The sequence below is a fragment of the Amblyomma americanum genome, chromosome 11 (assembly GCF_052857255.1).
Source record: "Amblyomma americanum isolate KBUSLIRL-KWMA chromosome 11, ASM5285725v1, whole genome shotgun sequence".
In the NCBI taxonomy this organism is placed as follows: Eukaryota; Metazoa; Arthropoda; class Arachnida; order Ixodida; family Ixodidae; genus Amblyomma; species Amblyomma americanum.
In genome coordinates this window covers 4,405,841-4,430,271 of record NC_135507.1, presented here as the reverse complement: position 1 = coordinate 4,430,271, position 24,431 = coordinate 4,405,841, and the positions used below count along the sequence as shown (strand labels likewise).

General features: G+C 42.6%; 1 protein-coding gene across 2 annotated transcripts; it reads left to right on the top strand.

Annotated features, from left to right (window-relative positions):
* The first annotated feature begins 179 nt into the window (after positions 1 to 179).
* Positions 180 to 24,033, top strand: LOC144110736 (F-box only protein 30-like). Of its 2 annotated transcripts, XM_077643806.1 has the most exons (8): positions 180 to 357; positions 693 to 882; positions 6,109 to 6,399; positions 7,654 to 7,956; positions 8,814 to 9,064; positions 12,611 to 12,722; positions 16,100 to 16,264; positions 17,060 to 24,033. In XM_077643806.1, the coding sequence occupies exons 2-8, from the start codon at positions 697 to 699 to the stop codon at positions 17,243 to 17,245; spliced, it is 1,494 nt and encodes a 497-aa protein (XP_077499932.1). In that variant the 5' UTR covers positions 180 to 357; positions 693 to 696; the 3' UTR covers positions 17,246 to 24,033. The 2 variants fall into 2 exon arrangements, with proteins under 2 accessions (XP_077499932.1, XP_077499933.1); XM_077643807.1 differs by lacking the exon at positions 7,654 to 7,956 and having other exon boundaries at positions 203 to 357.
* Positions 24,034 to 24,431: the final 398 nt, after the last annotated feature.

Here is a 24,431-nt window from a genome sequence, read left to right as displayed (position 1 = left end):
ACTTGAAGGGTGCCTGATAGTTAACGAGTCTAAAGGCTCCAATTGAACCAAACTAGAAGCATAATAATTTTATCTAGCTTTAATTATGCCAAAGCTTTGTATCACAGTTCAGCACGTTCAGCATCGTGTTAATATCGTGTATTCGCGCCAAAATCAGTCGAGCGCGCTTTTTCGCGCTTGGCAACGATGCGCCATCAGCTGTGTGTGTGTGGTGTTTTAATCCCTTTGTCAAACTGCTCGAGCTTGTTCACTTGCGATGCTATTAATTCGCTTGAGTTTACCACTCTCTCATCGGTAGATTATTTCAAACGGAAGTGTCGCCCTCAGCTCCTGTGCTCAACTATCTCTCCCTAAAAGGTCTAGAAGTTTTCTTTTTTACTTCATCGTCTCGTTTGAAGCATATTACACGGGTGTTTTTCCAGTGCTCACTTCTTGCAAATGTCACTTCTCGATGTCAGGTTCCGCTTGTAGGCCGTGATAATCATTTGCTGTTTTGAATGACAACCGGTAAGGCGTTGACCGGTTGTTGGGTCATTGCCTGTCGGGCATTTACACTTCCTTGTATCCGTTCCTTGTTACATTGTGAATCAGTCCGGCGTGACAGAGCGGTGATAGCCGCTTCATTGTCCGGGGTATACGTTCGTGATCTTTTGTCCCCTTGTTGCCTGGAATGGCGTTGCGCGACTCTGCAGGTCTATGGCAGCGGACGAAGGCGGGGATCCCATACATCCTCACTGCCTCAGCTGCGTGAGCGTTACGAAATGTTCGGCGCGGCTGGAGAAAAGGACGAGCTGCCAAATCGTGCACTGTAAGCTTGACTGCGGAGCCAGTTTCCATTCGTGCAAGTGCCAAGAACATCAGTTGCTGTGTCCGAACGTAAAGGTAAGAAGTGCGTTAGCCTTTACTGTCTGCGTTAGTGACCTGCCTCTTCGTCGTGCAGTTTTTGAACCTCAACTGAGAGATCTCATCTGTGGAACAGCACATGCTATTCCCGTATTGGCGACATATCATTGTCCCTGATATGTTGTTATAACGTAGTTTCTTGCTATTAAGTGTCAGTTACAGCTTGTATTACCTGCTACACATCACGCATATATTCGTGATGTGGGACGAGACAGGTGTTCGTTTCTTTATTTTTGAGATTTACTGCTGCTCACCTAGACTATGCATCACGCATGTGACAGTGAGCAGGGAAGGCCAACCTTCTTAAAGTTCCAGGCCCATGAACATCTCTTTTCAAATGTTGAATTACACTATATAACAAGTAGTAATGATGCTTTAACAGAATACTTTCAAAACACTAGAAGTACTGGGCTTCTGATGTCATTCTGGTAGAGTATAGAGGATCCATCAGTGTGCTTTTCCTGTGCTGTCAAGTTGTGACGTTCTCTTCTAGGCTGACACATCATGAGAGCAGTAGACAAAGTCAAAGGCGTTACAGTGAACAGAAAGATAATGCAGTAATGAGAGAGGAAAGTTTATTAGGTTTGGTAGCTGTTGTGTTTTTAAACCCATATTCCACTGGGATCCTGCATGAAAAACATTGCGGGCAAGGCTTCAGTGCTCTGAAGTGTGTAATTTTGCATATATTTTCTTTGTACTTCATTGTGTTCAGCTAGCACTTTGTGCATTGTATCAGTTTTATAGCTTTTTAAATGAACACAGTGTGAAAAAGTTGACATTTTTTTCATGTTAGATGTTTTTTTGAATGTGGTATTTGGTTCTTGTTGGGAAGAGTAACAATAAGTACCTAGCTAGATGGCACATTTCCCAATGAAAGATGCTTTCAAAGTATTAAAGAGAAATTTTTCATTGGATAACTGAATTTAGTTCACATATGTGCTTTAAATACTATTTTTATTTCATTTCTTATTTGTATTATGTAAGCTTTATTTCTGGGACACATTTTATCCTGAATGCCTGTGCAGGGAAGAGACCATTCAAATTCAACCCTTCCATGGAGTGTGTTTAATAAAGAAATAAATGAATGATTCAATCAATCTTTATTTCCAGTGCCCAGGAACAATCCTAAGGTCTCAGTGCTGGTACATCATAAGCATGTACACAAAAAAAGTATAATCATTTTCACATGGAGACTAGTAATCAAGACAAATGCAGCAATCAAGACAATAGAAAAACCTGTCAACAAAGCCAAAGTCAAAGGCGTGACAGTGAACAGAAAGATAATGAAAAAGTGAAAAAATGAAAATAGCATGAATGGTGCAATATGAAAACATCAAAGCAGGCTAATAAACATGTGTAAATAATAAATAATATTTTATTGCCATATAAGTTAAATACAGTGTTTATAAGGCTTGTCTACTATGAGCGGCTTGTGAGACTTGGCCTGCCTGTTGGCTCAGCAAATAAAGGTTCGGTATGCACTTAAGAACTATGAAGGTGAACCAAAAATTCCCCGTTTTTACTTAAACTAAAAATCACCTGCCACTGACACGTAGAATTTCAAATGAAAGAAACTTACACATGCATCAGCAAAACAAAGCAATTATTAATACTATTGTTATTATCAAAATAATAATTATGTACATTTTCAACTGCATAGACAATGTACCAGCAAGTTATACTATTATAATTGTATAATAATAATATTAATAGTGACAGTCTTTAGTTTTCAGTCGCAACAATGAAGGGGGTTGTGGGTAAAAGCTACAGGACAACTTGACCAGAGCCCACGGTCCCTTCTACAAGGTGATGCAAGTATACTGACATGTAAAGATTGAATTTCTTACAAAAGAAAAAGCAACAATATGTTTGTATAACGTAGTATAGTGGGTGAGAAAGCAAAACAAAATGGCTTAAATTCGTGGCATACAAAGTGGCACAGCTCAGGAACATTAGTATGACTTGCATGGATTCATATTCATTGAGGTTACCAAGGAGAGTAGGCGATATGTAAGATGATTTTTCCTCCTTGCTACACCATTATCAGTGTGTATGCTTCATTTCACGTTTTTCAGCTATGTTCATCCCATTGCTCTTTCTAGTAATTATTTATATCAAGTTTCGTCATGGCCCATGCAGAGGGCATTAGAGAGGGGAGTGAGCGGTTGCAAAATGGTAATAACAATGCTGAACAGGTCTTTCCATTTTCCAGTTGATGTTTCTTTTTTTTTTTGTCTGTTATTTCTAAATACAGTTTCTTAGCTCTTACTGCACATACATAGCAGACACCCTTCTGCACTCATTTTTTTAACACAGTAGCCTTAAGGCTCTCATTCTGCAGAAATTCAGTGCTGTTGATGGCATTGTGAGTGGAAAAGCTGGCGGCCCACCCGCTACCTATGTCAGGTGACCTTGTTATGTCATCACAACCTGCCTGCCATGGCAGATAGCAATCTACCCACTGGACTGTGAGCTAACTGCCACCATGGCATGTAGTAGTTAAATTCATAATTTGTTGCGAGAAACCAGAAAAGCATGCAATGTGTTACAGCTGAGAATATCATTGTCTGTGAGTATAATCCACCTTAGCAGACATCTGGGACACTTGCTACAAGATTTTATGCCGATTAATTTATGGCAGTTGTGTATAATCAGCTCCCGTCAACTCAGCATTGGTGAACTTGTCTATCCTTGGAATTTGCCAGTATATGATACTCTAAATATGGGGGGGGGGGCTAGAAAAAAGCTTGCATTCGAAATCTTAAATTTGCGATAAGCGTCTTAAAAACTGTTTTTTGATTTGTCAACATATCTTGCTGAAACTTAACATGCAGGTATGTTATTGAATATTGATTTCAAATGTTCATTTGGATTTCAGATATCTGAACCTGGGAGGAAAGATGGAAAAATAACATATCATAATTAGTCAGTTTCTTATAGGCCTTTATGATAATTTTTCAATTAAAAAAGTGTAAAGTCTTTAAACTATATCTGGGCATTTCAAAAGTGAACGACGGCGCAGCAACAGTGGCACAGGAAAACGACAGCACTTGCCAACAGTACCGACTGTTTATGAGATGGAAAGGAGGCATATAGATAATCCTGAGCTCAACGATGGGACACAGCGCATTATGATCCAGAAGCCAACCAGTTACAAGAAATCAGTATGAAAATAAGACAGCTTGTGTTATTCTTTTCTTGTGCCATTGTCGTTGCGCCGCCGCTCACTTCATCATGCACCAACTCGCCCCACCGGCCATTAGTCTGACACCACACATCCTAAAGCTAAGAAAGTGCCCATGTAGTCATTTTGTTGATCATAAAGAAATAAAAAAGTCGGAAAGAAAAAATAATGTGGCATTAATTAGCCCACCCTTAACCTAGTTGCTAATCCGTCATGCTTAGGAGAAAAAGGAAAGCTTTAGGATGTGCAGTGGACCTTTGGTAATGTGTACATATTCTTGAAAGTGCTTTTTCTAACTGAGAAATTGCCATGAAGACCCGTAAGAAATGGCCTAATTAGGATGTTATTTTGCTTTATATTTACTTCCAAGGGAGATATTTGAAATCTAATTGCATATTTGAAATCAGAATTCAATGATATATCCACATACTTAGTTTCAGCAAGGTATATTGGCAAATAAAAAAACAGTTTTTAAAACCGTAGTTACTCCGAACTAATGGTGTAGCTGCCTTTAGTATCGTTTTGTATTTCAGGGTTCGTTTCCTTCCAAATAAACCAGTTGTGAAAAAGGCGCTCATCCTGTTGTCTTCTTTCTGTGTCTCCGTTTTGTTTGCGCCCCCATGTTCATCACGAACACTTTCCAACTAGCCCAACTTTCCATTCTGTTTTCCTGTAAGAATCAAAAGAGAAATTTTCTTCTCAGCATGGGGTGCTTACACTGACATATGCTGTCGGTTGGAATTGCGCATGCTTAGAGTGCACTACCAGACACAGAGGTGAATAGTTGGATGGAAATGTCTGGTTTGTGCTTGAGGTTTTAAGCGGTGTTGAGAAACCATGACAGGCTATAGCTGAAGTGTGGCCTTTGTTGATTCCCATAGATTCCTTAGTTTTCTTTGGACATCTGTTTTCCTTGCATTCATCTCAACTGCAATTGCCTCCTTCGAGTGTGGGATTTTGTACAGTGTTGGTGGTGGTAGGGGTTTATTTATTTTAAAGAAGTGTGGGGGAGGGGGTCCCCCGGCTGCGGCAGCTGCCATTTTGAAGTCAGCCACCTGAACTGTTGTTGGCAGAAATGAAATAAGTTGCGTAGAGTGACAGATAACAGGAAACAAGAGAGATAGTGTGGGTGATGAGAGGAAAGAAGAGTGAGATAAGAGTAAACAAAAAAAAGGAAATTGGAGGACATAGTATTAATTGGGTATAAAAACAGACACTGTTTACGTAGTTTACAGAAGAAAGTAATTGTGCAGAAGCACATACCTCCACAAGTAAAAAGACTGCAAATAACACATGCATTAGTGTCTTATCACTTTTCTGTCGTGAGTGTTGACAGCAAAAAAAAATGAAAAATGTATGCAGTTTTTTGTTTTCTTCAGTACAGAATGATAGAAACCTCATAAAAAGAGCATTAAGCAATTCGTATCTACATGGCCTGATTATTTAACCTCAGAAGCTGTGTTTTGTGGTTATTGGGATTTTTTTTTCCTTTCAAATTTTTACTGAATAAAATACTGTGTCCTGTTTTTCCTCCCAAGGGTGGAATGTTAATTTATTGTCTAATTTTTAAAAATATTCTAAGTTACGATAATTAAAGTTGAAAAATATGGTTCAGGTATTATTTGTTGAATTTTGAACTGACTTTGTGCCGGGCAGTGCGCAGTACAAGGGAAATTGCAGAATTTTCGAGGTACATGAGAAGTTTAGAGCCCTCATTTTTTCAATGTGTTCCTGTGGATTGGTAGCACTGTTATATGTGCTAACAAATTCCTCAGTTTGCCTTATGCACACTTTGAAATGTGCGTGAATCCACCTAACCTTTTCTGGGCGCCACCTTTGCAAAACGTGCTTGCGTTGACCCTTGCCTTTTTGGAAGCTCCTAAAGAGGCAGGAAAAGACGCGACACCAACAATACTTATTTGATGACATCACAGGCTTTAAAAGTACCAGAGAAACAGCTTATTATGGGTTGCTCACAATGGCAACAATGCTGAATGCACAGTTTCTTGTTGCGACCACAGGTGCCATGTGCCAATGCCATCAACGGCTGCCCAGTGTGGCTGCTTCGAAGCCAAGTGGGCAGCCACCTACAGCACTGCCCAGCGAGCCTTGTGTACTGCACGGCAGAGTGGAACCGCTGGGGCTGGCTTGGCGACACGACCAATGAACCGCACTGCGTTGACCGGTCGGGCAAGCTGCAGCTCGACTTTGCACTGGCCATGCGAGACCTGCGGTCGTTGAGGAATGACAGCCACTTTGGGAAGCTGTGCAGAGGCAGCAGGGATGACAGAATGCCAGTGGCCACGGCACCTGTAAGGATGTGAAACACTGCTGTTGTCTCCCTCTTGTAGCTAATCAAGAACAGTATGCTGAAAGCATAGGGATATGTGTTGTCTTTGTGGTCTTTGTTTACATGTCTTCATGTCCTTGTGTTGCCAATATGCTGTTCTTCTTTAACAAAACAAAACAAAACGTCGAACCAACCAGCCATCCCATTAATAGATTCCCTTTTAGGCTTTTTAGCAGCTTGCAGCTGCAACTTGTCATTTTTGCTGTGCTGTGTTGTTTTTGGAAACAATGAAAGCTGATGATGACTTGTTTGATGATGGCTAGGTGCTTATAGGAGTAAAGACACCAAGCTTTCAGGTTCAGTGGTGTGGAGGGCCTCAAAGCAGATGCAGAACTCGAGGAGAAAAGGCCCAGTGGCATTTAGATATATCATTACAACACTGGCTTCTGCCTGTTGTTTCACTTTCAATTCCTGCAAACTATGACATGGGAGACTAGTACACACCAAGAGCAATGGAAGCTCACAGAACAGTGATGTGTTCGCTGCTCTTTATTGGTTGCATCTGTGTTCATGCTGCATGCTTCTCGCAGCAGGGGATTGAGCAGAAAATGTGTAACTGTTCTTGGAGTACACGTGACCTGTGGGCTGCTCTGCGTACTTTCTTCTGAAATAACTGCTCCAAAAAAACCAAAACCATAACTCTAGAATGAAAAAAAAGTGCTGTGATAAATTATGTAAATCACACTGGGGCTTGTCTGGTTCAGCTCTAATGCACCTAAGACCCGGCACACTGTTAAGAGCGAGGGAAACTAAACCTGAAAACTTAGTCTCCTTACCCCGTTAACTTTTTGTCATGACATGAGGATATAAGCATCAGCAGACTTACTACTCTCTTTATGCATGGAGAGTATATATGTGTATATGCAAATGACTACATGTTAGTAAACAAGAGGAAGAGTGAACATGCAAATGCTCGCAGCAGTTGGTTTTGCAAAGACGGATGTCTGTGCTGCACTTTCGTTTTGGTAGTGATTAGGCATGGTTTAGTTCAGGTGCTCGCTTATACTTAAAAAGTTAGGAGTTGTGTGCATATTTGTACCACAATACTGAGCCTAAAATGACCTATACCTCTCATTTCTCATGGGCATACTTTATGTAAGTAACATATGTAAGTTAAAGTATTAATTGATGCAGCTAGAAATTTTCATGTTGTTGCTCTCATAAAGGTAGCCAAAAGGCAGAAAAAGTGTGTGAGAAGACCGCTGTTCTGTTCCAGAGGGATGTCTGCATTTCCCACGGCATTCCGTGCCCGTGTAATGGCAGCTGTAGTGAAAATGATGCACTCGACAGCCATAGCCCTTTGGGCACCCTGAATGGCTACACCAACCATATGGGAGACACGCCTGTAATCATAGAGGAAGGTGCAAAGTGCAGCGATGTGGATTACCGCCTGATGCACGTTGCTGGTGCGTGCTATGCTTCAAAGCCCGGAGTCGCCCTCAACGTCGAACTGTGTGTTGAGTTCCTGACGCGATATCAGCTGAAGCCCGACAAGGTCTACACATTTTCCTGTGGCCAGGTGTGTGCATGCATGCATCCTACTTGCTTTGTCTCCTCTCAGGCAACTTAAGTGTGTGGTGCAGAGTGGTCTAATGCTTTAAGCTATGCTTGCGTGATGACGGTTTTATGTAGTTTCTAAAGGGGTCCTGACATCAAGTTCTCAGTGTCAGTATCTTGCTTGCACTGGCGGTAGTGAACTGAACAGTTAAGTTGCTGTGCACAGGTGGTGGTTTAAAGGCAGAAGTGTTTGAATTGTCGTTATTTTAACACAGCAGTGTTTAGGGCCCCGATCAGCAGCAACACTGGCTTCGGTGGCATTGGCAAGACCAGAAAAGTAGGTGGCCCACGTGCTATCTAGGTCATGTGACCTTGTGACATTATCATAACCTGCCTACCATGGCAGGTGGCAGTTCAATTAATGATTGGCCACAAGAGGTTGCTTGGGGAGAGCAACCTGGGTCTCACGAGCCCCACTGGTGGCTGTGTTTGAAGCAGCCACCTACTGGGGCAGTGGTGCATTGCTCAAGCACTGCACCGCTGTGCCAGGAATGGTATGAGGACTTCCCCACATCTGTGAATGGAAAGTATAACTGATTCTGTATATATGGGCATTAACCCATTAGCATTATCGCGTCATACCCTTAAGCTGGAGCTTAAGTGTCCCTTCGAGTTTGTTTATTTAAACGCGTAGCTTTTTGTCAAAGCCCTAAGCAGTCCACCAATCATCCAAAAAGAAAAAGTGCCTTTTTCGTGTAGGACCCATCCTCCCTCATAACACCTTCTTGCATGAATTGCTGTTGAGTCTAGCCCAGCCTCAAGTTGGAGCTTCGTGCTGCTGCCATACCCAATAGATCCTTTTGCCATTCCATGTTGCAGGTCTTTCGGCGAGACGAATATGCCTGGCATTATCAGAATGTACATAGGGATATCCACTGTGGTCTTAATGGCTGGCTGGAGCACCGATGTCCATTGGCACAGTACGGCTGCAGCTTCTCGAGACGGCGTTTTCATCCTGTACCTTCAGGGTCTCAGCTTGTCTACAATGAGGTGCTGGAAAGCTTTGGACTAGCTTTTCCCTCGGCACTGGAAGGAAGAGAATCGGGTGGAAAGGATGACATGGAGGAACAGTGAGTAATACGTTTTTGTTTAAAACTCTCATCAGGACTATCAAGCACTTGTCGCAGTAAAAATGCAGCAGGCATACATTGCTTAAGGGAGGATGCTAGGCTGGAGAGTCAACTTTTGAACTATTGCTCCAATTGCGATAAAATGTTCAGGGGTGGTGTATCTTCTTCTTCTCATCAGACTGTATTTAAAATATCAGCTTCCTAGCTCGAACAGAAAAAAAAGTTATAGCTGTCATATTAAGCAGTCAGGTGTGTCAGCTTAGGCAAACTATCATTTCAAAAATAATGGAGATAAACTAATTGTTTGTAATTGTTTGTAGATGGTTTATAGTGGAGGATATGGCCAGTCACATATTTTTTTTTGCCATTTCTGTAAAAATGTCATCACTCTAAAAACAAATTTCAATTTCTTTGTTGTCATTATATGTCTGACATCTCAAAATATTTCGTGTTAGCAAATATTTAGCAACCTGAAAGTATGTTATCTTGTTCCTAAGAAAATTTCACTCGAGAAACCGCCTTGAAAGCAGCTGTTGGTGACGTAGTTCGGCAATGATAGTTTTCCTAACGGTTTTTCCAAAAAGTGCGGACTGAGAAAAATGATTCCAGAACATGCTATTTTATTTTAGCGCAGAAAAACAAAATTAATCAAAGTGCCCTGCTCCATATGTCGGGCCCTCCTCTTCAACACGACACTGCTCTGTGGCAAATGCTTCAAGCTTTCTTTTTTTCTTTTTCAGCTTTAGAGCTGTCCATTGCCCTTGCCTTCACTCGTGAAATACTTTGATGGGTTACTTGCTGGACGTTCTTCATCGTCTGTACTCAATGTTCTAGTTCCACCTTGTCAAACACACTCTTTATGCTACGTGCACCCTCATTAAATTCTAGTAGAGCCAAAGCTGCCACAGTCTTCACGGTTCTTAGTGATGCAGATTCGGTCTTCGGGTGATTAACCATCATCGCAGCTCGAAGGGTTCGCATAGGCTTTCAGTGGCAGGCTTGGGCCTGGAGAACGCACAAGCAGACACTCACTTGCTGGCAATCGCCCGTTCTGTGTAGGCCTTTCGCTTTCGTGGTGCGTTTTCATTCCCGAATCTTCTCCGAGTTGAAGCCTTCATTGCCGGCATCCTCCGGTCACACCACCGGCCACCCGCTTATCGCAATAAACTCTCAGAAGGAAGAAAAGGTAAGATAGCAAGCGTCGAACACAACCAAAGCGGGGGAGCAACACTGAATGGTGCAAAAACAGCTTTGGGTGGTCACGTGGTATATTTCCGCCAATCCGAGCTCCTGTTTCGGTTTGCCATCCACTCTGCAGTTGGTGCAGCCAGAATTATGCCTTTGTTTTTTAGTTTTTCGTTAGTGGCCTTGTGTATTGTCAATAAAAGTCTTCCATGACTAAAAAGCGCGAAAAACAAACTTTCTAACATGGGCATTCACTTCGCGTTCGGTTTTTTGCCCGCACTGCGGCCGCTTCTTGAGAAGCGCGTTCATAGACGCCTTCGACAGCAAATGTGTGCCACTGCCCCATGAAAAGAATTAATTTTCTTCTTTTCTACTGCTCAGATAACAACCAAACTTGGTGAGAATATTCTTCATTAAATCAGCAATTGAAAACAACTGGAACTGAAAACACAATTTTTTTCTGAAAAGCAGTATTTTAGCCCCGCATCTCCCCTTAGGACTCCTTGCGGCCGTAGGTGTTTAAATCAAGCCACGGTCACCATATGAGCTGCCTTTGAGAGCACATTTGATAGTCGTAATTTAAAATTTTTCCACACCTTAGACACGCTGGTCACTGCCTGAATCTTGAGGTAGCCATGGTACCTTTTGGGTTAAAGCTGTTGTTTTGTGGCTGGTGAGACTTTTCCTGTCCTCTTAGTATTCTCCAAGTAAAGCCTCATGAATTTTGGACTTCAAGGGGCTGAGGAAAGCATCAAATTTATCCGAAGGTTGACTAACTAAATGGCTCCCAAGAAAGTGCCAAAAATCATTCACATTATAATAAATTTATTTGTAAAGAGCCGAGGCAATGGTCGGTCGTCTGTGGCTGAGATGAGATCTGGGCAGCAACGACGATTTTTTTTTTGCTTCTCTTGTATGCACTATGTGTGCACACTGTTTGGAGTACGGAAGCAGAACTGCTTCAAAGCTGTCAAGGTCTGCACGATGCGACGCGGTAGGACTGGAGACTCCTCGCAAGTGACGTTGTCACATGTGAGGAGTCTCTACAGCACAAATAGTGAATGGCAGATAATGAGTGTACAGTTTCTGTCCTCTCGAAGAACAGAATAAATATATGAATGAAAGTGGGGGGAACACATGGGGATGGATTTGTGAGGCTCCATCTAAGAAAAATGAATCAGCGTCCAAAACGCTGTGCCACTGTGTTCAGCTGGCTGGCTGGTGCGCAGAGTCCAAAAGTGAAACCAAAACTCTGCAGCCGGGCTATTTTTCGGCGACAAGGCTGTGTTAACATTGCCACGCCTGCCATTGCATGCACATGGGAAGTGCACAGGCAAGTCTGCACAGTGCAATTCAGGCTTTTGGATTGCAGAGGAGTGTTTGGACGATCGGTTGCTTGGTTGGTCGTACCTAAACATGGCCCACTTTGGGAGCCCATCCAAATTAATCAGTGCAAGCCTATCTATGTATGAATTAATCAGCATCCAACGCCATAGACTTACATGGGCGTTGGTCAGAACCATTCTGGCCATCCAGATCATCTGGATTTCCAAATTAACTGGGTTAAAATTAACAAAGATTAACTATTGGAAAATGTGCAGAAAGGCTAACCTGATATGATGAAGCGAGGAGCAAAGTCCACCAATGGCACCATGCAGTTATGAGAACATGAACTGGTAATAAGAAAAGCATCAGCACGAGTGTCCAGGCACTCAGCTCACCTTGTTGCTGCAGTATGTCTTTCTGTTCATTCATGTTCTCTTAGCTGTATGGTGCCCATGGTAGCTTTTGGTTGTCACTCCGTCATTTCAGGTTAGCTTGTTCTTGACTGTATATGCATAGGCCCAGTGCAGTATCTGCAGTGGTTTTGATACCCGGGCAGTCGTAAATCTCCAGGCTTTGACCTTGTCTGTCTTTTTTCTCTTTTTTTTCTGCTGTCTTCTAGTTGAAGAAAATCAGCTGAAGTGATGGCACATCATTTTGAATGACACAGTGAAAGCAATGTTCATCCATTAGTGGTCAGAAAGGATGGAAAAAGGTAGAAGCATGGAAAAGGTGCCCAAAGGAGTGCTTTTAGGGTGCATTCGAGGGACCCTACATTAACATTTCCAGCTTGTAACATCTCGAAAGCAGTGCTTAGAGGATGTACTATTTGAGGGACCACACCTTAAAATGTCTATCTTTTAACATCTCAAAAGGGGTGCTTTTAGGTTTTGTTTGGGAGATCCAAACTTAATGTTTGTAGCTTGTTAACATTTTATTTTTTATATGCCTTTGCTAGTTTGGGATGTGAAAATTGTAATTGCACTCTCGCGTGCTGAGTTGACAGTAAAAAATTTCCTCTGAATTTCTTTGTTTCAGAGTGCGAGGCCACCTAGCCAATGGACACTCATACACCAATGGTGCATGTGATGAATCCTCTACTCTCTCTGCAGCCCTTAATGGCCCAGCATTCTCGGATTTTCCCTTTGAGGTGAGGCTTACCGTGACAGCACAAGTGAACAGTTATTGTAAAACCTCAATGATGCTTTGAAAAAAAGGCAAGAAAAAGTATCTAGAAAAACAAATGGTCCAAACTGCCTAATTTTGAAATGGTGTAGCTGTTGAATGTAGTACTAAGGCATTCATTCATAATTTCACTTCCTAAAAAAATTCTAGGGATGATTACGATACTCCCTAATGCAAAATTTGAACGCAGCTATGTAGGTGTTTTGGACACCTACAGATCTAACTACACCTACAGTAAAGGTGTAGTTAAACCGATTAGACGTCCGAAAGCATGTGTTAGCCTGGTTGGCTTGTGGTTTTTGCTTCGGTGGGTCATTGGCACATCTGGCGGCAATATTAGTTTGATAGTAGCCTTAATTGATGAAGACAACAGTGTGCCATGCACAGTACACGAGCATGTATATATTAGTTCAATTGTAGTATTAGTCGAGGAAGATGACGATGTTCGGTGCACAGCAAGAGAGTGTGTCGTAGTATTAGTTGATGAAACTGACAATGTGCAATGCACAGTGCGAGAATGTGTTGCAGTTTGACATGATTCATGATTGGCTGCGGTGATAGCATAGTGCTCTTGTGCAGTGGCCAGTGAAGCTGATCTGTTCACTGTATTTATTTGTAGTTTGGCTCAGCTACACCGACGGCGGTGACGCGGCTCGACCCACAAACAGGTGTTGGGAGCTGCGCTCTAAGTTGCTGATGAGCAATTTCTGGCACAAAGTCAGAACGACACCTTTTCTTGTTCTTGTGTAATTCACATTCATGTTATCTGAACCACGCAAAGAACTTCAACACATCCGGTCTGTCAATAGCTATAGCAAAAGTAGTCGAAATCGCTTTTAGTCATTTTTGGATGCCTCTCCCCCTTACGTTTATGCACTGCGGGGAAGCCACCGGGGCAACCGACTGTCGCAGCATTTTTGCTTTTCATGATGCATACCTCAGACCCGGCCCACTTGCATTTAAGCGCATCGTTGTAGTTCTCAGATACTTTGCCTCCTTGCCCTTAGGCACTGCAAAGAAGCTGCTACATCTGCTTGTATGTTAGCATAGATTTTTTTTTTTTTGAGGGGGAAGGGGCGAGGCTTCGCCTTTTTGAATTTAAGCACTGCAGAGAAGCCACCATGACAGGTGATTGCCGCTGCATTTCAGATTGTCGTGTCACGTTCCCCATTTGTTCGGCCCACTTGCATGTTTGCGAATGTGCGCTTGGTCACTAAACGTATTACTGTATACACGAGTGCAATAGCCACAGGATTTTTTTTCCAAGATTTGGGGTGAAAATTGGGGTGCAGCCATTACACGGGGAAGAAGACAAAGAAATATTTTCGGTGGTACTTGCCTTTACTAAACGAAAGTACTTACACGTGTTGGCAGAAGGCACGCTTTCCTTCAACATTTCAATGTTCCCTTCAATATTCAATGTTTTCATGCAACACAGTGGAACATTGTTGATGCGTTTTTCTTTAATTGTGGGAGCAAATGTATTATCCAGGAAAACGTATGATCCAAACTGCCTGATTTTGAGAAAGGTAACTGTTTAATGAGGTAAAAAGACATTTATTGACAATTTAACTTTATAACAATGTCGATTGGCATTTCTTGGCACATGAGCTGAACAGATCCTATTCCAGCACTCTCTGAATTCAGTCCGCCTTCGTGCTGTCTTTAGCGCGGAAGGAAATTAGTAACGCATCCGGTTTCGACGGCAGTGACGAAATTAACCAAAAATCTCTTCCTTGTCATTTCCGGATGCTTCGCCTTTTTGCACTCAAGTATTGTGGGAAATTCACTGCGGCGGCTGATTGCCGCAGTGTTTCTGCTTTTTAAGCCGCGTTTCCCAGACCCGCGTCTCTGTAGCTCGTAGAAGCATCGCTTCCTTTCACTTATGCACTGCGAAGAAACTTCAGCGCTTCTCCTCTTCATACCTCGACCCCGCACAAACCTCCGTCGCGAATGCTAGCATGCCGTTTTTATTTTTTCATTTTTGGTGGTGTTGGTGGTGCTTCGCCTCGTTGCATCCAGGCACTGCAGAGAAGCCACTACGCTGGGTGACTGCTGCAAAAAACATGTCGCGTGCTCTCTCGTTCGGCTCACTTGCATGTTTGCACATGCGCGGTTGGTCAATAAACGTATTATACGGCCACAATTTGTCGAAATTTTAAACGTAGTAGCCGGGAAATCGTGTTTTCTGGGAACGTATTAACCGGGAAAAATGTAGTTTAACTCTATGGGGCATTTTTAATGTCCGCGATTTTGAGCGTACGAACCGCAAAACTGTATGAACCGGGAACGTATCAACGAGGTTTTACTATTTTGATGAACCTAGCATGCTCGCACACTTTTTTTAGGGTCACTGCTTTAGGGCCGACTTCTGATAAGATGAATGGATTTTGTGGTCCCTTCAAGTTCATCTTAAAGGGAGTCTGCTGTGCTACTTACGACTTATTTCTGTCAAAAAAAGTCATTATGTAAATAATCCAGCTTATTCTAGGCCTTTAAGACTGCTGATGCACCCAGAACAAGAAATCTTAGACACATACTTTTTGAAGCCACATTGGCACTAGAGTGAAATGCTGAGTCATCCATATTAAAAACACTCTTCTGGGCTCATTTTGTATGCCAGTCTTTAGGTGGTTCAATGTGGCCTTTCGCAAAGGATTTGAAATGTAAGCTGCACTCACTCGCGGCATTTCAGCATAGTTACTGCCGCCCGCAAACTTAATATGACCCACTATCGTCAGTCGCCATCCAGCAATCGATGCTTCGCAGTGCTAATGTTGGTCCAAGCTACATGCTCGAGCATTCCTCTTAATTTTTCAGGTGGTGGTACAAATATAGTGAGAGTGCGACCAAAGGGAGAACATATTCATTAGCCATGTGTGCCCATGTCACTGCATGAAAAATTTTAAAAGTAAAGACTTGCAGTTTTCTTATTTACATTATTAGAACTCCTCATGGTTATGTATCTTTGGAATTCAAAATATTTAAATTAGCTGAAATCATATTTAACTCGCTGGGAGGCATATCTGCAGGTTGCAAAATATTTTAGCCTCTTGCAAAGCTCTGACTTATCATTGCAGTCATTGCAAATGCACTTCTGAGGTTCCACACACTAACTTTGCTGTACTTGTCTTCATCTGTCATTCATACTCGCCCATGACAGTAGGTCAGTCTTGAAATACGGCAACGTTAGAAGCTCTGGGAAATTATACCTTTTAATAATAATTCAGCTTAAAAAAAAAAAATCACATCCTTAAGGTAACTTGAACTGCATGCCTTAAGTGTGTTCAGTTTTTTGAACTAGCCATTATTTGTGGCATCTTCTTTCCTCTTCAATTTCAGGTGCTACAGCACATAGCTGCCTACCTGGATGCCTTTAGCTTGAACAATTTTTCACTGGTCTCAAAGCGACTCAGGGATGTCTCGTGCTCTCTCCTAAAGAGTCGTGGAATGGTGGACTTCAGGTGGGAAAAGTGTGGAACCGGCGGCTGGAGAGTTCGTTCAAAGGTAAATATTTCTAATGCACTTCAAGGTCTGCACTGTGATTTAGGTTGTTGAAAATATTACCGTACTTACTCGCATAATACACCCATTTTTTTTTTCCTGAAAACTTGATATCAATTTGTAGCAAGGGTTCATTACGCCGGGAGGAAAGTGGACAGATTTTCTTGCGACTGTTGATATTTCGTATCATCAGCCATATCGGTCTGCTCGTCCGCCAGCTTGTTTGTCCATCCATTCATCGTCAATAGAAGAATGTGGTCAGCCGTGTTCGTATTGCCAGTGTTAAACATTATTCGATGCAAAAGGTGTTTGCTGTATCACTGCTATCCGACCATTTTGTGATAGTCGACTAGGCTGGCCAATCTCAGAAAGATAAAAGTGAACATGCTGAATACCGGCCCTGACTGGCAAGGTGCGCGTCTTTTACGCGAAGTTAAAAAACTCGCAGGACAGTTACGAGCATGTAATGCAAATGTTTAAGCTTTAGCTGTAGTGTGAGAGGGATTAGGCATTTTCGGTCCGTTCTTGACCTTGTCAGATCTGTTGGGGGTCTGAAGGCCATAATCCCTCCGCAGCTTTTCAGTGTAGAGGTTGTTTTATAGCATTGTGGTTTAAACTGCTGTGCTCCTGATTTACTGATTGTGCAGTTCTGTAATTCACTGCTTTGGGAAAGCTTCATGTTCCCACTGTCCTAAGGCATGTGCATAATAAGGTAAAGGTTTCGTTTGCTACATCAAAAGCACTCTTTTATCGGTACGCAGATGTGGTTGATTAGGCTGGCTTTACCATCATTTTCAGAGCTGGTACTTCAGCAACGGGTTTACTCCTGTCAGGCAGTGGGCCTTTTCGGACGAGGAAAACATGTCCAGCCACCTCAGGAAGTGCAGCTACTTCGACCGCAATGTCAAAACGATGCCCACAGCAGTCTGTTTTGGCATTGGGAACTCACGAGGACCGAAGACGCTACTTCACCTGGCGTTGTAGAATGTGCTGCCAAACTTGGAACGGGTTCTGTTTCATTGAACCCATGATTGATACAATAATGACGGCAAGTTATAGCCTCAGATTGGAGGAAGCTGCCTCATATCATGGGCTGCTGTGCTGAGCGCATGATTTGGTTTGTCTGTGGTTATTGAGACTGCGATTTTGTGAGCCACTGCTCGGTTCTTTCCAGGAATTTCTGAACTGTTGCACACGGATGGAGCAGGGAATGCATGGGAGCATGCTCCATAAATGCAGCATTAGTCAAATGTGTGAACACAGGGAAGTGTTTTTGAAAACTACTGCCACAAAGTCATGTTGCTGGTAGGGGACGGTGCCCGTAGTTTCATATACTCGGTGAACCCAACACGAAGTATGCCTATACGTCATGGTTTAAAAACAAAATAAGCTGAGAAAGTTGTGTGGATTTCAGCTGACGTGGTTAACATTTCTTTTTGTTCACTGATCATTTTCAAGTATGGGAATTAGAATGTTGAACAAGCTTTGTCAATTGATGATTAGGAAAAGAGGCACATTTAGTTTACCTGTTTCGTTTGCTTAAAATGGACTCTGCAAAAGCAGGCACAGAAGGTAGAAAAAATGTATGTGTGTATCGCAAATAATTGTTTTGTAGCCAGCTAGGTACGTTAGAATTTTCAAATCGAAATAAATGAGGAGCTCCTTTGATAAATGTTGTAAGATTTTTTTGATTCAGAGCTGCTTTGTTCATAGCTCTCGGCATAAAACGAATCGTTTCAGTCATTTATACAGCTCTAATAATTTGGCAATACTTGTCCGCCACTTTCATAGAAAATTTTTGCATTGGTCACTTCGCTGCACTTTGAGGGTTCTACATGCATACATGTGATGTTGTAGACAGGAAAGCACTTGTGACGGCTGATCTTTGGCAGCCTGACTTTGCCATAAGTCTTCAAGTGCTGTGTGCCAAGATATCGTGTTTATTTTTTTAAGCTCCGGTCACTACATAACAACAATGTTTTGACTAGCATGTATAATATGAGCAGTGCCAGCAGTCTTTCAGAACCCTTTGCACTTGAAAAACAGAACCTTTTTTTTCATGAAGTCTTCCTTGCTTTGCCTGCTTCAAGCTGGCTTTGCGTATGTGGATTATCATTTTTGTTTTCAGAGGGTCAGCTCTGAAGACTGAAGTGCAGAGTGCATGGAGTCTTGAGTACTGAAAGTACTGCATGTTGTTTCTCCAGGCTGCTTCATGCACAACTTCCAGTGTACCACAATTATTCGCATAATAGGTGCACTTTCTTTTCAAAGAAATTTACAAAAATTTAGAGATGCATTCTTTTGAGGATAGTCAGTAAAACATTTGCACTAAACAAACATGGATAAGTAGGGTACAAGACATGACTTGCCCACCAGCGTGCTCTGTTGTAACTAGTAAAAATTTGATTTTGACCACCAAAACAACACTTGCACTCTTTGAGTGAATGCATCTGTTATAGGAGTAAATACGGTAGTAATCTTAAAGAATTACTGAGAACTGCTTATTTTTTGGGGCAGTCTATATAGTGCTCTATTTGTTTTTTCTGCTAATAAATAAAGCAGCATGAACATATGAAATCAAAATGCTTTTAAGTCGCTTTATTATGTGTAGGGTGTTGTACTTGTTGTTGCCTATTTATTTTGTTCTTGCTTCTTTTTCTTGCATTGTGCTACACTAGTGCTTTTATTTATAGTACCTGTTAAAACTGCTTCAAAAGCAATGTGACATTTGCTGTAGCTCCGATTTTTTGGAGCAGTATTTTTTTCTGTCTGCAAGCTGCATTTCGACACCGGTGCTGTTCTTTACATTCCTCTTATCAGCTTCACTGGTCTCGTAAGCCTTGGAAAAAATTAGGTTGCATAACATTGGCACCATACTATTTAACTTGGTTACACTACTGCAACTCCTGTAACAGAGTACACGATTAATGCATGACATATCTGGTGCTACATATTATTTGAAATGCCTTAAAAACTCTGGTACCATCCACTTTTGTTATCCATAAACCACTCATCATGTATAAATTGTGGCTACCCTCATTCCTCTTGCAAATGTGGTTTGAGATACAAACGCTTCGTGTGATTGAAAAAAACTAAAAAAGAAAAGTTGTGTTGTCGCGAAAGTACAACATTGTGTCCATTCAGCTCAAAGATGATAGGCCTTTCAGCAGCGTTATTACATATCTTTACTAGCTGCTGAGCTCGGAGATTTGAGAGCCTGGCCTCTGTTTCTGGAAGGCATCGCATGTATCAGTAAGTCTCTTTAGCTGTTCTGAGGTGGTGTCAGAATCTCAGTGCTCAACTAGCCGTTTTTTTAACATTTCTAGAAGTGAGAAAATGGCTTCTCTCCTGCTTTTTTTTTTATGGCTACCATGTGTGCTCTTTCTTGTTATTGCTCACTCTGCCTTGGCCAACTCTGGTAGAGGTAAGAAGTATGGTTGATAAGTAGGTTATAATAGGGTAAGCCAACAATTACAAGGATTATGAAAGAATGGAGTGCTTTAGAATGGGTACAATTGCCCCCAGTAATTGCAAGCGCATTTTCAATGAGCCAAGTAACGGCGAATTCTGCCACAGAAATGCTGCCTGTCTTTTGGGTTCTGCATTCCTAGCCAATGATATCGGCAGTGCAAAGCATCGCATTGAGCTAGGTTGCATGTTAAAAGCCATCAATATTTTTTTGCATTGTGCTCTTTAAATTCCATAATTTACTGGTGTCATTTTAAGCCTGATCTCCTTTGACTTGTATTTGATTTGTTTTAAATTTTGTACCAAATTTGGCAGGTCTTTATAGCTATGTGTCCTCTTGCCATGCATTGGGGTCAAATCAGTACTGACTGTCATCAGACACTGCCTCTGTTGCTTGCATGGTTGCTATAATCATTTGTTTCCCTTTTGTACTCTTCCGCATTAATGTGGCTGTGGTGTTATTGGTATCGGAGAGGGATCGGCGCTGCACAGCGGTGCTCTGTCGTAACAAGGTTGCACAAGATGTGAGGTATGTTCTCTCGTCCTCGTGCTTTTGCTGACAGTGAGGCTTCATGAGAGCGAGAGGGAAATGTTTTTTCGCCTGGCACTACCTTAATACCAGCCAGTAATGGTGGGCTGAAAACTTTTGACAAAAAAATGCTAAGGACGATTAATATACTCCCTAATGTGAAATTTGACCGCAGCTCTGTCTGCTTCACTGGCGCGAACGCCAGGGTCCTCTTGGCTGCAGATGGTTTTTACTAGTAAAACAACATTGTGAGTAGCGCATGGCCAATGCGGACAGTCTATCGCGTGCAGCATATTTCACAGCACTGCCCGCCAACGGAGCAGAGCATAGCACGACTGCGAGGAGGCAGCGCCAGAGACAAACCTCCGCTTAAGCAATGGTGATGAGCGACAGCCCACACCACTCTGGTGACGTCTATGAGTGAGCGATGTGTTCGCTCAGCATATCCGGTTGGCAGAAACGAGGGGACAGCGCACATGTTACCCCCCCCCCCCCCTCCCTTTGCACTTGGTTACACCTGTGACGCCGATGCAGCTCAGCCCATGAATGGGCACCTAAGAGCTGCACTCTAAAACTGTACGGGTCATGAATAAGGCCACCCGGAGGTGGAACAAAGTCCACAATTTTGCCTCTTTGCCGAAACATTTATGAGAATGTCACCTTAGACATGAATTCAGGCTTTGTCCTAGCTTTTTATTTACTGGTACCACATTGTGGTTTACCAAGGTATATAGCTCTCTGCTACTGTGGCTTTGGTGTGACGACTCTGTGGTGTTTAATACTTGCAGGTGGGAGAGTAGGGAAGCCTACTGCAGTATGTGCATGCTGTTTGAGCAAATTAGTTAAGGTACTGCCCTCATGATCACTGTCTATGTGCCTTAAAGAAGGCCTGAAAGTGGGGTTTACAAGGCAGAGCATGGGTGGGCTAGAGCTTCTGGGTGTAATAGGTGATGCTTATTTAAGTAAAAAGCTCGCAGACTATCTTGTCATCAAGAGTAGATATAAGCATGAAATGCACTGCAGTAAAGGCATATGTATTCTCGGATGGCTCATAGATATTATAGCCACACTCGAGTCTCAAGGAGCACCTGACATCAACCGGTTTTCTTTCCTAAGCTTTCCTTTGCGATTGACCGCGTGCTCAGCTTTCTTTGCTGCTTAATATCTATGGTGGCCCATATTGTCACCAGAGCTGGTTGCTGGCCGTGAGAAAGGATGGCGCCACGGGCCCTGTGTCGCCGGTGCAGGCATCACGTATTAACATCTCATGTGACACTGTTGTCGCTCTTGATTTCATGTGTGCTTTTCTTGCTGAAGGAGAGGACTTGGGCCCCTTCGCGCTGCGCACTGGCTGTTGCCACCACGGGATCATGAAGACACGGTTATTGATGCATGCGCTGCTTCGCTGGCAGCGCAGTACAGTGGCACCAGGGGCGGGTGAACTGAAAGTTTCCCCAATGTTCATTTAGGCTTGGCTCCATGTTCTCCACTGTTCTGGCGCGAAGGTCACCCACGGTGTACCTAAAACGGGAGCTAAAAGCATTTCATGCTTAATATTGTGAGGAATCGGATTTTGTGCATCAGTTCAAGCACAAGAAACACACATGTTTTCAGAATTTTAAGGCTCGTGATTGGGGATGTGTCTGTAGTGAAGCATCGTGAGTGTCAAGATGATATCTTCTGGCACTATTCTGCCAGCCTTCTGTTAAGATGGCATAGGTGTGGAAAAGGTGTGTAAACATGCTGAGTTACCCTGGTCTAGTAGTGGTTTCAATCTTGACTATAAATGGGAAGCTTGCATCATCAAAAGCAAAAAAATTTACTGAGTATGGATTATAGGCTAAGGACATCTTGTAGTGCAGCTGTACATGATATAAGTTATTTGCATCTACTCTCTTGTTCTGTTTTTCTTTCTCGTTGATATATTGTAAGTGTAGTGCTCACTTGGTGTTACAGTGTGGCTCCAGTTGTGATAATATCTGATCCTATCTGTGATGTGATTTGTCCTGTAACCTGTATAACTGTTCCAGTATCTCACAGTGCATCATATTATGATGTGTTGCTGTTGTTTCACATTCAGTCAAGACTTGGCAATGTTTTTGTGTGCTTTGTTTGCTGGAATGTGAGGTCTATTGGAATTTGTGAGTCTATTTTTATAGAAGGTTTTTTTCGGTGCGGGGGCGGGAACATTCTTCCTGCTTTCCTTAGCATAAAGGAGCCTTGCAATCAGCCACTTGCACTGTAGCCTTGTATAGTTGGTATCATGTTGTGTAAGTTGTAACTGTGGGTATAGTGTGCTGAGTTCAGTGATGTTTCTGCTTGCACATTATGTTCTCAGAACCACTGCTGCCAACAGCTTTTCTTTCTATCTACCAGATTGGGATAAGTGATAAGATCACAGCAGTCAGCTGTTATCTTTGGTGGCTCTTGAGGCCTGTCTATATTGCCAATTACTGTCTGTACTGCATATTGTATTTTTAATACACCAAAAGTGCAATGCAGCTACACTCTACGTACGACTCTTTCTAGTCGTACAAAACTCAGAAGTGATATAGGCTTGCAGTTGGTCCCTTTAAGCTTAATTTGTGTTTAAACAGTCCATTGAGAATGTGAATATTTTGTTTTTAGCCCTCCTATTCAAACTTTTCCTTTCTGTCGTAATCTTGCTTGCTTTTGCTAACCCTTACACAGACTGCTTCACTGTGCTGAAAATATTCTACCCTTATGCTAGCAACATAGATCCATTGCACACTTTTGTGGAAGCATTGCTAAGCGTTGACATAATAATTTATAGTACTGCAGTTATAGTGCTCAATGAAAATGCGAAATGCTCATTTCACCCTTACGTGCATTATTACACTGTTCTTGCATAGGTTCTCTTTGTTCATGGGACTTTGCAAGATTTACATCCAAGGCTTAATACCTGCCAACTTGGCATTGGCACTGCCATTGGAAGCCTGTGAATATGCTCAGTGTGAAGCACAGACCGATGCCTGGACTTGATTTTTTTCTGAAGCTACATATGCTCAGTCCTGTATGTAGCCTTTCTTGTGAGCTCGAACTGCTGTTGGTTCCTGATGTGAAGAAGTATTTGCTGGGTATGCAGACTGTATGAAATCTGTGCTGAATTGTAGTCCCTCTTATGTGCTTTAGTGTTATTGGTGGTGGGTTATAAAATGGGATGACTGTTCATTTTTGTGCTGCACCAGTGCTGAGTCTGTATTGTGATTTCTGTTTTCAAGATAGTTTTAGTGCCCGCTGTTTTGACTGAATACAGGCTATGTAGTGCCACATTCGCTGTTCAAATGTGGAATCCTTGGTCTTTTTTACCCTTGAGTGAATCTCTGCTCCAGAAATTTGCAACCAGCCAGTTCTGCAGCTGCCTTCAAGCACCTTGCTGCTTCTGCTGCTAAAGAAAGAGAGCCACATCCACATAGCATGAGGTAGTCATGTGAACCGATCATGCTCTCAGAGGTTTTTGGGCAGTCAGTGAGATTTAGCATCAGAGCTGACATCCGGAATTCACTTCTGCGGGCATCCAAAACTGGGCTGTATCGGGTTCTAAAGTGGATGTGTCAGTAGCTACTATTGAGAAACACACTTCTCCTGCTGGGTGTGCTGTTGCTGTGCAAAACAAACCATTTCTAATGAAAGCAGATCTGTACTGTGGCATTGTGAGTGAAGCTAGGGCTTGGTGGTGAAGCACACTTATGATGTCAGTGTTGTGTTGTCATGCCTATGTATTGGAAAACAGACTGAAACAGATGTTGACTCATTTTTGTCTGTTGTACTTTATTGGGCTGCAATGAAGAGCATTAAGACCAGGCACATGACTTGTTGACCGCACTTCACACAAAAATCATTCTACTCCCAATAGAAAAACTTGCATGGCCTGTCGATGGCTCGTCTCCGGCAGCCAACCAGGCCTCATGGCCCGGCCGTTCATGGCTCGGGCCGTATCTGGGAATTGACATTGACCTTACACGAGCCGATCACCACTTGCCGACGCTGGGCCATGCTCAGCCCTACGATGGCCTAACGATAAATTACCTTTTATACTGCAGTACACTAAAATGGCAGGTACACAAAAGCTGTAATTTATACGTTAAAAAGAAAGGTCTGCAGCTTACCACAATGAAGTAGTCGTTTGGCCCAGTGGCGACATATCTGAAT